The following is a 14,455-nucleotide window of genomic DNA, read 5'->3' as shown; positions in this document are numbered from 1 at the left end:
ACTTAAATTAATATTTCATAATTATATTATAATTATTTTTAATAATAAAATTAGAGAAAATAGAGTAATTACACATACACGACACGTATGAATTCGTTGTAACTGTATAAAAAGTAAAACAATGAAAAACGTTGCTTGTTTTCAAATTTTTAAACAAGTGGGTAAAATACTGAACAATTTTTGTTGCTGTAAGCCATTTGCAATCATAACTGTATCAAGTAGGCTATGATGTTTTGGCGCAAAATATTGTAGCCATGACAAATTTGTAAGAATGAAAGGAGAGAAAGAAAGTAAGTTAGACAACTTAGAATTGGACGAGAGAGAGAGAGAGAGAGAGAGAGAGAGAGAGAGAGAGAGAGAGAGAGAGAGAGAGAGAGAGAGAGAGAGAGAGAGAGAGAGAGAGAGAGAGAGAGAGAGAGAGGTGGGGGTGGAGGAGGAGGAGAACTGGCTGCCCTTCATCTGTCTGCTCTGCTCTAGGCGGAGCTGAAGTTACCGAGAGCGGCCGCGGGAGCTCAACACGATCCGCGGGGAGATAATCATCCACACCGGGAGAAATGTGTTAATTTACCCGAGCAGACCCTGACCGGCGATCAGTTTACCGACCAGCATCGACTGAGAGTCACTGCGATGTTTTAGTAGAGGCCTCTGTCGCTTTGGATCGGACTCAATGTCACTTCTGTTCGGCCGCTTGAACCGACCGATGGGTTCGACGCGTTATGCCTTATATATACATTATTTCAGTGGCAATGCAGGAATAAAATAGGATAAAGCCGGGGAATGTCGGACATGTCGCTAGCTCGTGAAGCTCAACATCGACTGAAGCGGACTGACACGAAGAAACCTGACCCATATTGATATACTGCTCGAGCATCTGGACCAGAACCAAATAGATCGAAACTAAATCTTGTTTATAAACGCCGATAACAACTACAGTTGAGCCCTCTCTTAAAAAGGCTGAAGACATGCGTCGAGGTGGATCACATACATTGCATGAAGTATAATCGCTCAAACTCCGAACCAGCATGGAGAAAATGCGTTTATAATCTTTTTATCAAAGAAACCCAGGCATTTAAAATCATGCATTGCCTCCAAACCTATATGTGCACGTCTCCTTTCGGACTGTTCGCTCCGAGCACATGAGCTTGAACTTCGGTCGATAGAGAAGAAGGTGGAAAAAAGGAAAATCTACTGAAACTTTTTTTTTTTTTTGGAGCTGAACCCATTCAGAAGCACCAGGACTATCATCAGGATGAGAGTGCGGATCCTAAACCGAACATCAGTACTGTCACTGGGGCTGTTCTCGATGCTTCTGCTCAGTGCTGTGGCTGGTAAATATGCTTCAGATCTACATTTGAACTATTTAACTGTCATGTGTATGATGTGTATCCGTATTACAGAGTCCATGTTATATTATTTGCAGATAATGTGCGTGTTGTTCTTTACAATTATTCAGCGCTGCAGGGTAAACACTAATGTGAAGAGAACTGAATCGGTTTACTGTACAAATGTGAACTGTCAGGATTGTCGTGCTTCATATTGTTTTGCTAGTTCACTATTACTGAGTGTTGTGTTGTGAGGCATCTTACAGTATCAACGTCAATAGTTTGATCGTGCCTTCTCTGCGTTAGTCTAGTTAAAGTAAAGTGGATTTACTTTGAATTAATCAACAGTTACACTGGCAGGTGTTTTTAGCGCTAGCCTACTTAGAAAGAAAGATTAAAGCTAGATCAGTGAATTTGCATATTAATGTTCAAGCTTTAATTGTTTTGTTTGTTTGTTTGTTTTTTGATGGTTTCAGTAGTTTGTGCAGTCTTTACTTCAGTAGTTACTGAGCATTTCCCAAAACATTGTAGGTCCTATTGGTACAATAGCAGTGATGTTGTCACATGGTTTTATACGTTTTTGAATATACCTTATCCATGTAGTATTGGTATTTACACACATGTTTTGTCTGATATATGGTACTTTTTTAGTGTTCTCGTTCTGTCTGTGTTCTTTTTGTCTTTCATGTTATTAATCAAGATACATGAACACAACCTGGTCAGTCTACTATTAGTCTATTATTATTAGTCCTAGTCATTTTTCTTTCCATGACTTAAGTAATTGTTTTGTCTCTGCATTGGTTAGTTACACAGGGAGGTGTTTCGGGGGATATTTTGGAAAGACATTTACAAGAAAATGTTCTGGATGGTTGTTTTCATAATCAGATGTTTTTTTTAGGCTGATGGCTTGCTCATATACAGTATGTCTGTTTCAGCACTTGGAATACAAAATTTCGAAAATTGACTGGACTGTTGCTGGATCGAGTTAAAAATAAGGCCATGTTGTGGATAAATCACACAGACTGGGGATCATTATCAGAGAGTGTTTTGATGTCTGTTTCTTGTCTCTTGCTTTCATATGGATCAGATCGACCATGCTGTGTGTCGGCCATTAGAGTCTGTTTACCCTGTTGTTATATGCAGTTAGTCATCAGATCGGAAGCATGTGATTATTGTGCCATTGATTGTTTTGAGACTCTTGAAAAGTCCCTAGAACATTGCAGGAATGTGATGGATGAATACACGTTGTTATGCCGTACGCAAGAATTCATTCAAGCCTTTCCCTAATTAAGCGTTAATAACTAGACATACATAGTCTTGTTGGGTAGTTATTGTTTAATGTGAGCTAACTGCACTGCTCATAGTTGGAAATGTATTTTGGGTTCAGCCTTGACCTCGATGAGATAACGGTCTCTGTCTCTACTTGTACAATAGATTAGGGAGAGGATGGAAGGAGAAGGGAATTATGAAAGTGTCAGTTGTGCACTTCTTTAAAGTTGCATCCAGTCATTTGTCCACATGTTTTCCCTCTAAAGAAATTAGAAATTTTGACAAGTACGTTTAAAACATTGTACATACATGGAGGTTGCCATGTTGAGATCACATGACCTAATGCAGTTTTATGGTTTGTTCACAGTTGCGTTTCAGGTCGCTTGATCCGGAACAAGTCCTGGTCCGCTTGGCGTTCACATTGCCATTGTAACAACAAACGAGATTCTGAATTTAAAGGCATAGGGATATAATCACAACCTGATTGCTAGGCTGTTATTTCATATATAATTTGCGACAGAACTTACAGAACATCCAAAGCGATGCCGTGTCCTGGGCTAAATGCGCTCGTTGTATGTGCATAGCCTATACATATGATGATATTTTGGCTAGCCGAGAACTCGTGAAGAGCTTATAAAATGTGTAAAGGAGTTAAAACAGCGGCAGGAATCCCTTCGACACACACACACAAAGATCTGCTGTGAGGAGACCCAGTTCTGTTGCCTGTACCAAAACAGGTATGCTTCAGCATACTGTCCTTTTACGGTCACGCCTTGTGACATCATGTCCTGTTTTTGGTTCACTTACATGTCTTTGGCCGTGATCATATGACATTTGATCCGCACCAGAGTTTGTTTAGAAGTGGACCAAGGGTTCAGATGGCAGCGTTCACACTTATTCAAATGACCCGCACTAACAGCAATTGCTCAAGGGTTCGTTTTAATCGAACCAATCATGACAAGTGTAAACACGCCCTTAAAGAGTTCTGTGAAAAATAAAAATTGTAAATAGTGTTTTTTTTTTTTTTTTTAACTTTTCCACTCATATTTAAAATGAATGAATATTGTCTATTCATCAGAGAATCCTGAAAAAAGTATTATGGTTGCCACAAAAATATTAAACAGCACAACTGTTTTCGACATTGATAATAATAAGAAATGCTTATTTTGAGCAGCAAATTATCATATTAAAATGCTTTCTGAAGGATCATGTGGCACTGAAGTAGACTTCAGCTTTGCATCATCACAGTCAGGAATACATTTTAAATTGTAATGTTATTTCACAATAATATTGATGTTTTAAACTGTATTTTTGATCAAATAAATATAGCCTTGGTGAGCAGAATTGACTTTCTTTTGAACAGTAAAATCTAAAGGAATACAACAAAAGTCAAAAACTTTTTTCAATGTTGATTTGTCAGTATAACGTCCAAGACCACTGGAATGAAAAAGAGCCAGCAAAATATAACCCAAATAATTATGTGTGCAGCTTAAATTTGAATGGAAAGCAACATCCTTAGATTCTCTAATATTCACATTGGGAATTATGCAGGATTTTTGTACAGCATAGCCGTTTAATTTGAGAGTTTTGATTTCAGTATTGTAACGGTTCTGTTACAGTCATGTATCAGATAGTAATATTATGATCCATAGAACTGGTTGTTTACCATAAATTATATATTCATATATTATGGTTTGTACATGGTACTTAAAAGAATAATGGTTAGTATTATCATGGTACTTTGTTGTTAATGTTCTGTTTTGTCCGTTTTTGTCTTTGAATGCATCAAGCGCATCCACAAAATATCTCCTATTATTTTAATCCAGATAATTTCCGGTCATGAAAATAACCTAGTATTGCTTTTGAAAAATGTAAGAGCTATTGTTGTCTACTGTTTTCACAGTTTAATATGAGTCATAACCTAAGCCTAATCTTTTATTTCACCTACGGTTGAACCCCCAGGGCATACCAATAGAAATGCCACATTCACATTTAATATTGTACGTCTCTAGAACAAAAGCTACTTGACAAATTCCTTTCAGCGGAGTGTTATTGCCATACGGATTCTTCTTGGTTAAAGTGATCATACTGGGGTCACACATATTCCAACGTCATCTGTCCTGCAAACCCACAGCCAGGTCCCGGGAGGAATGCGATTTCAGCTTTGCGGTTGTGACTACAGAGGTAAGACCACACAATGAGGTTACAATGGAGACAGACATGGTAATTAAAAGTGTGGTCTTGTCCAACCATGCTGGTAAACCGGTTCAAGGACTCATCACAAGCTCATTTTAAAGCCGTTAGGAGCTCCCACAGTGATTTAGATCTGAGTTAGGCCCTGGATGGGTAGTTAGCCTCACTTGAGGGAGTTTAGTACTGCAATGTGCCGCAGTTGGGGCTGGGCCTTTTAGAAAGCAGCGAGAGCACGGTTTGTTGAGCATGGAAAAGATTAAGATGAAGGGGAGACTGTACTGTGTGTGAGAGTCATTACCCCGTCTGTGACCGCTGTGAGAGCACGAAGCTATGGATCTTTTGCCACTCTGCGAAGCCCATCAGCACTCATTACACACACACACACACACACACACACACACACACACACACACACACACACACACACACACACACACACACACACACACACACACACACACACACACACACACACATGTGTGTAACCTGACCATTAAGGCTCTGGCAATAGTTCATACACAGTATTGGCGCTTTTCAGAGATGACTGTGGTATGAGATTCTAGCTGGGCCATGAAGAGAGATGTTGTGTTCTTGATCAAGGACGTTCTGCGGGGCATCCAGTCCTGTGCATCAATTTCTGGATAATGGGCTGTGCACCATGTTCAAAATACAAGTAAACCTGTGTCTTGACCTTATGTCTTATCTTGGACAGTGTATCTGAACTTGCTGCCAAACTAGCTGCTTATTTCACATACAGTGGCAGAATTTCTCAGGCTTTGCCAGTTATTTTTTTCTATATATTTTTGACATGCCGTGCTTTTATCCATCATGACTTTACAACAAAAGTAACGTATAATACAGGATCAAATAATGTTAACAATCATGCTGCTATAGTTGGCGGTTGGTGCATGCTAATGTTATGCTTTTTTGGACATACACCATGACAGTACCATTTTTTACTTTATGTTTTTGAAAGAAGTATGGTCACACAAAGGCTCCATTTTATTCGATCAGAAACAAAGTGAAAACAGTAATAGTGTAAAATGTTATTACAATAAATAACTGCTTTCTATTAGAATTTTAAAATGTAATATATTCCTGTGATGTCAAAGCTGAATTTTCAGCATCATTCCTCCAGTCTTCAGTGTCACAGGATCCTTCAGAAATCTTTCTAATATGATGATTTGCTGCTCAAGAAACATTTTTTTTAATCAGTGTTAAAAACAGCTGTGCTGCTTAAATATCTTTGTAGAAACCATGATACTTTATTTAGGTTTCCAAAAGAACATTTCTTTAAAAATGGAAAACTTTTGTGACATAAAATGTCTTTACAGTCACTTTTGATAAATTTAATGCATTCTTGATTCTTTGCTGCATGAAAGTATTCACTTATTTTAAAAAAGAAGATTCTAACCCCAACCTTTAAAAAGTATATATATATATATATATATATATATATATATATATATATAAACTCTGACCCATGTTTACAAACTCGCATACTAGAGTAAGAAAAGTATCGAAGTAAGAACACTTTAAAACTGTTTTCATTTTGATATAGGCTACACGTGTAGGGTACATTAATATTCCAGTTTTATTAATGGCAATATGCACTGAAATTACATAAAGTCCTTACTCAGAATTTAAACAAAAATTATATGAGTTTAGATAAACGTGGATGTGCAGCTTTTGATCACTTTTCCTGTGATGCTGTTTCAATGACAGCAAGGAAATACAGGCCAATTCCAATAATTCCTCTTTAAACTTAACTGCAGATCTCATATGACAAAAAATCATGTTATTCACATTATCAGCAAAATTACATGAATTTTGTTTGTTTCAAATTAACGAAATATTATTAATTAAATTAACAATTTTTATTTAAAAAAATACCTGAGAAGTATTAGAAGTAGGCTAGCTTTTTTTTTTTAGTATGTGCTGCTGTTCTTTCTTAAAGGAGGTATACATTTCTTCCTTTTCATCACGGCAAAGGGGTTAATAAAATTACACACAAGGAAGTGTTACATTGGATCCCATTCTGTAATTACCCAAATATATCATTTCAAACGTCTGGTTTTAATATAATTTCCTTTGAGGTTTTCCGTCATTCTAATTTGAGCGTTTGATGGGCAAAGATGATTATCTCTGCGGAATAATAAAACGAGTGCAAATTAGCTCAGACTTGGCGCTCTTTGATATTTCCTGATATTTTCTTTGAAACACACCTTAGTGCCCCCACAGCGGTGTGTTTGTTGCCCCGTGAGTAATGTATTAGCGTCTGCGTCTCTGAGCTGTCGGCCTTAAGGAATTTGCCCGTCTGTCTGTGGGGGAGGGCAGGAAGTGGGAGTTGGCTGTCTCACTCTGTCAAACATTTCCACTTTTTGATTAGTACTCTGATAGCGGTTCAGTATGGTATGGGTCTACCAAATGCACGTGTGCTTTGCGTGCGTTTGGCTCTGCTCAGCGCGGTATTGCATGTCATGTCAGCGCTACGTCTGCATTTCATGCTGCGAGGATCACGTATACAGCTGTCTGTAGTGTGACACTTCAAAATAAAGCAGCAAACGCACAGATTTTCTGTTCTTGAAGCCCACCGTTGCGCATTTCCTCTTGTTTGTGTGTTTTGCTGTGGTGGGGGTCTGGAGTGTGTAGCCCTGCACTAGCAGGATTTAGACTAAACAATGTGTCTCTCGTTGGCTCCAGGGGCAGGCGGCTGGGGAAGGGGAAGAGAGAGAGAGAGAGAGAGAGAGAGAGAGGGAGAGGGAATGAGAGAGAGAGAGAGAGACATTCCCTTGCGGTGACGCCAAACCCCCCTCTGTCTGATTGAATCTGAGACCCCTCCTCTGATAGACTTCCCCCCTCTTTCAAACGCAGTTCACACACTAATTGAAAAATCATTTCACTTGAGGAATGTAATGTGGCCCCTTTTCAGTTCTGCACATTGCTTCGGGGGGCAAAACACCCTATTCTAGCTGTCTTTTCGATCTTGTTCTTTTTATGCATCTCTAATCGCTCTCTTCCTTCATAGACTTACGATTACGGTTTATGGGCTTTTTGCATCGTTTACCGTCCTTCAGAGTTGGATGGCGCACAATGTGGTGGATTAACCCTATAATTCCTACTGTATCATATATGATAAACAAATATCTTAATCAAATATCGCCTTTGAATTATCAACATCATCAAAACGCTGTTTAAAATGTTGTTTTATTTATCCATTCTAGGTGTGTGCCTATGCTCGCAGGTCCAGGGGGGCCCAATTACAATGAGATGGTTAAAACTAGACCATTCTCAGTAGTAACTGAGTTATGGTCTGGCAAAGCTTCATAGACAAATCATTTGCAAAGGAGCGTCACCAATGGACGATAGCGTAGCCTATGCAGAGCGACAGAGAAACATCTGAGACAACAATTCTTTGTTTGTGATTTCGAGGAGATGTTGCAATGGCTTCTGAGGGCTTTTACCGTTATTGTAAAAGAAATATGATAATAGCTGGTGTCCACCGCCACTCCATCAACATTTTTGCAAAATTTGTAAAAACAATAGAATTTCTGACTGACTGAAGCATGTCGGATTGAAGTTCAAACAGAAACGCCGTGCTCTGATTGCATTTTCCCCCCGTTGTAAGGCATTTGAATTGCGATTAGAACGAGATTTCCAATATTTTGAAAATACAATAATATTGAGGAGTCTTTGGAAAATTGTCTCACAAACTATTCAAATTCAATAATTTCAGAGCATAGTTACGCTAGTTATTTATTTACATATTTTACATGATTACCAGATCTAGTGTGAGGAAATAAGCACAGAAAGGCCAGATGCAGAGCTGCTGTGAGGTGTTAGCACATGATCACACTCCCCATCCTCCTCATCAAAGTAGCCGGTGTAATTTACATCTGGTAGCCGAGTGTTTGCTCGGGTTATAACGAAAAGGAGAAGTTTAAATTGCTTAAAACCGACGTGATAGCGGATTCGAACGAGTGATATTCCACAGCGTCATCCTGCTTCACCGTCGCTACACTGTCGTCATCGTGCAAAGCCTGCCCCAACGTTTCTGATTGGTGCCGCGACTGAGTAGAAATGGGTTTGAATGAGCTCTTTGCCAGACTACTTGCAGAGCAAATTTAAATTTGATCATCTGTACACGGTATTGGCAAATCTGCACCATGATTTTCACAGTAACCACAATTGTTTTTGCAACTATCTATGCTAAAAGAGATAGTCTGCCCTGTTGCTCTCACTACACAAAGACTGTTTTGTCTTGCAGGTGTTGACTATTCTGGTACATGTTGTAGATTATAGTACATAGTCAGGAAAAATTGCATATTTAATATGGGGTGAATGTGTTAGCAGCATTATATTCTTTGCAGCCAACAGCTTTGAACCTTTGCAAACGTTGCTAATATGGCATCTAGTCCTCATGATCATTATAGCTGCTCATTATCTCCCATCCAACATTTCATGGTGGGGCTAATGTAGGCATTTTGGGCCCTAGTTTGTCCATCAGTTTCATATGAATGGGGCAAATTCAGATCGGGCCACCATGGAACCTGTGAACAAAACCATTGAACCAAAACCAAATCTAAAGCCCATATCATGCCAGGCCAGCATTGACCCCTTGGCATGAAATCTTGTTGATCTCCCAAGCAAATGTATTAGGGCTGCTAAAAAAAATCAGCTTTACCAACACAGGAATTAAAAAAAAAAAATTTAAATAGAAAAAAGTTTTTAAATAATAATATTTCACACTTGGAGTTTGTTTTCGATGCTGAGCAATGGTTTTCGGGTGCCAATAAATTTAGTGGAATTGACAGTGTTTCCTATTTAATATGGGATTTTCTTACTGAACTTGTGTATGTGTGTGTGTGTATATATATATATATTATGTTCTTAATCATTATGTTCTTCTGTTCTTAAAGGGTTACTTCAGCGATTAGCATATGGCTTTGTATCAGTAGAAACCCTGGAGAATATTCAAATTATTGTGCTTTCCCCCCTCATATCTCCCTGAGACGAGAGATTTATGCATTTTATTTCTGGAAAAATTCCTCCTATGATGCAAAATGACGATTTTTGCATCATAGGAGGAATGCTTGCCCAAAGGCTAAAGACTACAGCCAGCAGAGGGAGCTATTTCCGCATGTTTTGAATCTGCGCATGGGGGATGGGAGATAACACTCAGCTGGCAGGGAGAGCTCAGCTTGCAGACAGGATAATTTAAACGGAGCTATGGTGAGCAATGTAAGTCTTTTAACTTCTCAAATTCATTTCTATGAAAGTTAAGCTTGCAAAGGCATGAACTGAAACGCGTGCCAGACTGAACTGGCGTTGTGAATGTATGCCGCGAATGTAGTCGCGATTACCTCAGCTCTCATCACTCGTGCAGTTAGTGCTCAGGGCTGTGAGACTCGCGCGGTGACTCACTCATTATATTGAACAGACACGTTCAGTTTTTAATTGTAGTGTCTTCTCTAACTCAGACACAGTAATGAAGTTGGTGGTGTTGGGAATGGCCTCACAGGGCAGCGAAGCATTCTGGGAATTGTAGTCTTTCATCCCCATGGGACAAAAATACATTTTCTGTCTTTTCTCAGTCTAGAAGACACCAAATTCAAAAATAATTTCACATTTCTACTACATTGATGACCCAGTTTAACTACAGATTCATCTTCCCAGCGCTGAAGTACCCCTTTAAGAATATTATGTTCTCTGCAATATGCGTGTGTTAATTATCTAGTACTTTTGTGATTAAAACTGATATCCACTGTGCTACTGCTATTTAATTCTATTTGCCTTTAAAAAAATAAGGATAAGAGTAAAACAATTTGAATTAAATTTACCACTAGTAAACATTTAGTTAATCTAAGGAATTAAATGGGACAGTGTTAATATGAAAGGAAGTACCAGCACTTTCTTTCCCACTTTGAGCACCAACACATGTACACAGCCCGAGTCTAGCTCATATTAAAATGCAGTGGCTCTCCTCTGGCTTTCTGCCACATTCAGTCCATCGTTCTGTTCCTCTTTACCCCAGCTGTCTTTGAGCACCGTTGCGCCTGCTTTCAGAAACATGCAGCAATTTGCTCTGTTGTGAAATAAAAGATGCAGCTTTGATGAATTGATTTGTTATATGTAGGGCTGGGCAATATGGCCCAAAAAAATTCTCACAATATAATTTTCCATATCAGTTGATAGCCATAAATATCACCATAAATGTAAAATCTTTATTTCTTTAAAGTTTAAAGGCATATATTGCTCTTGAGTGAAAGATGTAGAAAACAGACAGTTAGCTGTGGTTTTAAACTATCCTTTATTGTCAAAACATTACAAACACTTCCCAAACAGGTGAACAATTTATTTAAAGGGGGGGTGAAACACTCAGTTTCAGTCAATCTCATGTCAATCTTGAGTACCTATAGAGTAGTATTGCATCCTTCATATCTCCGGAAAGTCTTTAGTTTTATTATATTTATAAAAGAAATATAGGCTGTACCGAGTCTTTCCGGAAAAAAAACGAGCGTCTGGAGGCGTATCGAGTGGGCGGAGCTAAAGAATGATGAGCGCGCAAAGCAATGCACTGTATTTAGTGGCCTGTCAACATTTGTGTGTCTTTACTCGGAGTTTATGAGGACATGATTCGGTTTATGGACTATTGTATGCGACTAAACCTTAGCAGTAGAAAGCAAAACGGTTTTGCACGTCAGACTAGTGTAACGTTATATATAGAACAAAAATTGAGTCCGTTAGCGCATTTGAATGACGAAGCACGTGATCGTGTCGTTTGCTGATGTTTACTCACGCGACGAGCCAACAGCAGAGACATTTGAAGCAGTTTTACTCACCGGCTGCTTCCAAAGCTGGACAGAACCTTTATCGCTGGGACCGCTCCGTCAAAAACACACTTCTTTGGTATGATTTGGTAAAGTCCTGACAGCAGTGAACGGTGGAGATCCACTTTTGCGACGCGACTGAAGCGATGTTGTGAAGCTTCCCATCATTTCTGCGTTCAAAACGTTCCGGAGAAACCGGAAGGAGTATTTTTAACAAAAATGAAATACTCCATCAAATGTCCAACATTAGTTTTTGAAACTTTGTCTATGTTTAGGATGGGAATCCAAGTCTTTAACAGTGTAAAAAGCTCAGTATGCATGAAACAGCATTTCACCGCCCCTTTAAACTGAGGTAGATTTATTTATTAAAATCTTAACTGTGGTCAATTTTTTTTTACTCAACACTATATATCAATAATATCATTATATATACTTAATTGTGTAAGTTGTAAAACACTAAAAACGCAAACGGGCAAACATTGAGTCCCCCCTCTCTTGCCTCACAGTGGATTGGTCCACCGTGCATCAACACCCATCTCACCGACACACACACCTCACCGACTGGGCGGGAGAGAGCAAAGTTCAGTAGATGTGGAACTCCAGTAAGAACTGTCTATTTTATTCATTTTAAACATCGGATGAAATGATTTCTCTTTTGATACAGGCGATGCTGAGTCATTAATACATCACCAAAGACAAACAAACATGATATCGATGTACAAGAATGTACAATGTTTTAGTGATGGTATTGGTAACATTAGCTTGTTGTAAGTCACCCACTACAACTAACAAGGTGATTAGCCTGTGCGTGAATGTAGTTAATGTAGATTTACCGCTGTGTGGGGCTCAATGTTACATGAAAGAACTTCGAAGAAGCACGATAATTTAATAATTAAATTCTGTGTGCTAAACCTATGATAAGCAGTCCACGTACGTCTCTCTGTTTTATGTCAGATGGGATAGCCAAAGTATCTCCAAACCACTGAAGTTGAGCAAACTAACTTGTCAACGATATCTGAGTCCTCCGAGCTGGTCATGAGCGCTGAATTTTCTTCACTCTCTCTCATTTTTCTTGCTCCACTTCACTCTTATCCTCACAGCCTTATAGTCACTGTGACTGTAAACAACACCGCGTGCAACACTCAGAAGCCCGGTCTGCAATACGCATGAGCAGCATTACGCATAGCGCATAAGCATTATTTCAAGAATTTAGGTATAGATTATTTTAGATTATATCAAGAATTGTGGTAAAGTTGAAGTCAACATGCAACTAAAGTTCCGATAGTCTTTTCTTCCCTATTGAGACATCTGAGTGAATGCCATAAATATAGGGCAGGACTTGATTTTGACAATTGAGAATTGATTGGATTGTTGGATCTTTTTGATGTTATGTGATTGACAGGTTGTCCCGTCCTCGCATCAGTGAACACGTCATAAGAAAAGATAAGAGATGTCACTGCAAAAGGGAAGCAAAGTTATTTTGATTAAAGATTCGGAGGGCATTTTTTGTGCAGAATAAATCGTTTATAATAAATACTGCAGTATTCCAAGAAAAAACAAGAATGGTGGTCAGTTTTTACTTCAAGGGTTATTTCAGCTATTTAGCATATGGCTTTGTATCAGTAGAAACCCAGGAGTATATTGGAATGAGCGTGCTCATTCAAATATACAATACAAATATTCATTTAAACATGAAAATTCTATCATTAGTTAATCACCATCATGTTGTTCCAAACACGCAAGGCTTTGGTTCATCTTCGGAACACAAATAAATGAAATAAATTTTGATGAAATCTGAGAGCTTTGCCCCTCATTGTTTCTTGCGGAAGCTCAAACGTGCTGCGTAACACGGTGATGAACCTCATTGGTTCTTTTGGCAGCTCAAACATGCTGTGTAACACATGAGAATGAACCTCATTGGTTCTTGCAGAAACTCAAACGTTCTGTGTAACACACGATAATGTACCTCATTGGTTCTCACATGTCAATTGAACATGCTTAAAGGATTAGTTCACTTCAAAATTAAAATTTCTTGATATTTTACTCACCCCCATCTCATGCAAGATGTTCATGTCTTCTTTTTTTCAGTCGAAATGAAAATGCGTTGAAGAAAACATTCCATGATTTTTCTCCACGGTCCACACAATTTATTTCCATAAATGCAGTTTCAAAGGGCTTTTAATATGGCATGTCGCAGATCAGCTCAAGATGGGCAATTCAGGTTAAAAAGTGTGTGTATATATATATATATATATATATATATATAATTTATTTTATTTTTTATTTTATGACCGATCGTTTCGCTAGATAAGCCCCTACTCCTCAGCTGGGATCGTGCAGAGCCTCTGAAGCCCTTCTAAGCGCGTTGAAACTGCATTGATTTGGACCTTCAACATTTTGGTTGCCATGGAAGTCAATGGTGTGGAGAAAAATCCTGAAATGTTTTCCTCAAATAACTTTTCTTTATGACTGAAGAAAGACATGAACATCTTGAATGAGATGAGGGTGAGTAAAATATCAGGATGTGAACTAATCCTTTAAGCTTCCGTTTACCACAACTCATGTGCGAGCTATTGAATGTTTATATGTGAATAAAAGCATACATTTGATCTGTTTAGCATATAAAGTGATCAAGTCTTTTCAGAAAATTAGAACTAAACCGCTCAATCCATATATCTTTATGAACTTTTTGAAGCATCAAAGTGGTAGTTGCGTAGCTGTCAATATAGGGACAGTAAGGTCTCCAATTTCATTAAAAAACATCTTTGGAATGACAGAAATGAATGACAGAATTTTCTTTTTTTGGGGTGAACTATCCGTTTAAGCAGACTTTACCTCACC

The 14,455-nt window shown here is 38.5% G+C and overlaps 1 protein-coding gene across 1 annotated transcript in view; it reads left to right on the top strand.

Annotated features, from left to right (window-relative positions):
• The first annotated feature begins 447 nt into the window (after positions 1 to 447).
• The window catches only part of bmpr2b (bone morphogenetic protein receptor, type II b (serine/threonine kinase)), an 89,754-nt gene continuing 75,746 nt past the window's right edge, over positions 448 to 14,455 (top strand). The window contains exon 1 of the mRNA XM_067443545.1: positions 448 to 1,328. Coding sequence (XP_067299646.1) covers positions 1,250 to 1,328 — 79 coding nt within the window. The 5' untranslated portion in view covers positions 448 to 1,249. The remainder of the gene's footprint in view (positions 1,329 to 14,455) is intronic.

This window comes from Pseudorasbora parva, chromosome 5 (genome assembly GCF_024679245.1).
Source record: "Pseudorasbora parva isolate DD20220531a chromosome 5, ASM2467924v1, whole genome shotgun sequence".
NCBI lineage: Eukaryota > Metazoa > Chordata > Actinopteri > Cypriniformes > Gobionidae > Pseudorasbora > Pseudorasbora parva.
The sequence above is the reverse complement of the archived record's forward strand: the minus strand, read 5'-3'. Positions and strand labels throughout refer to the sequence as shown.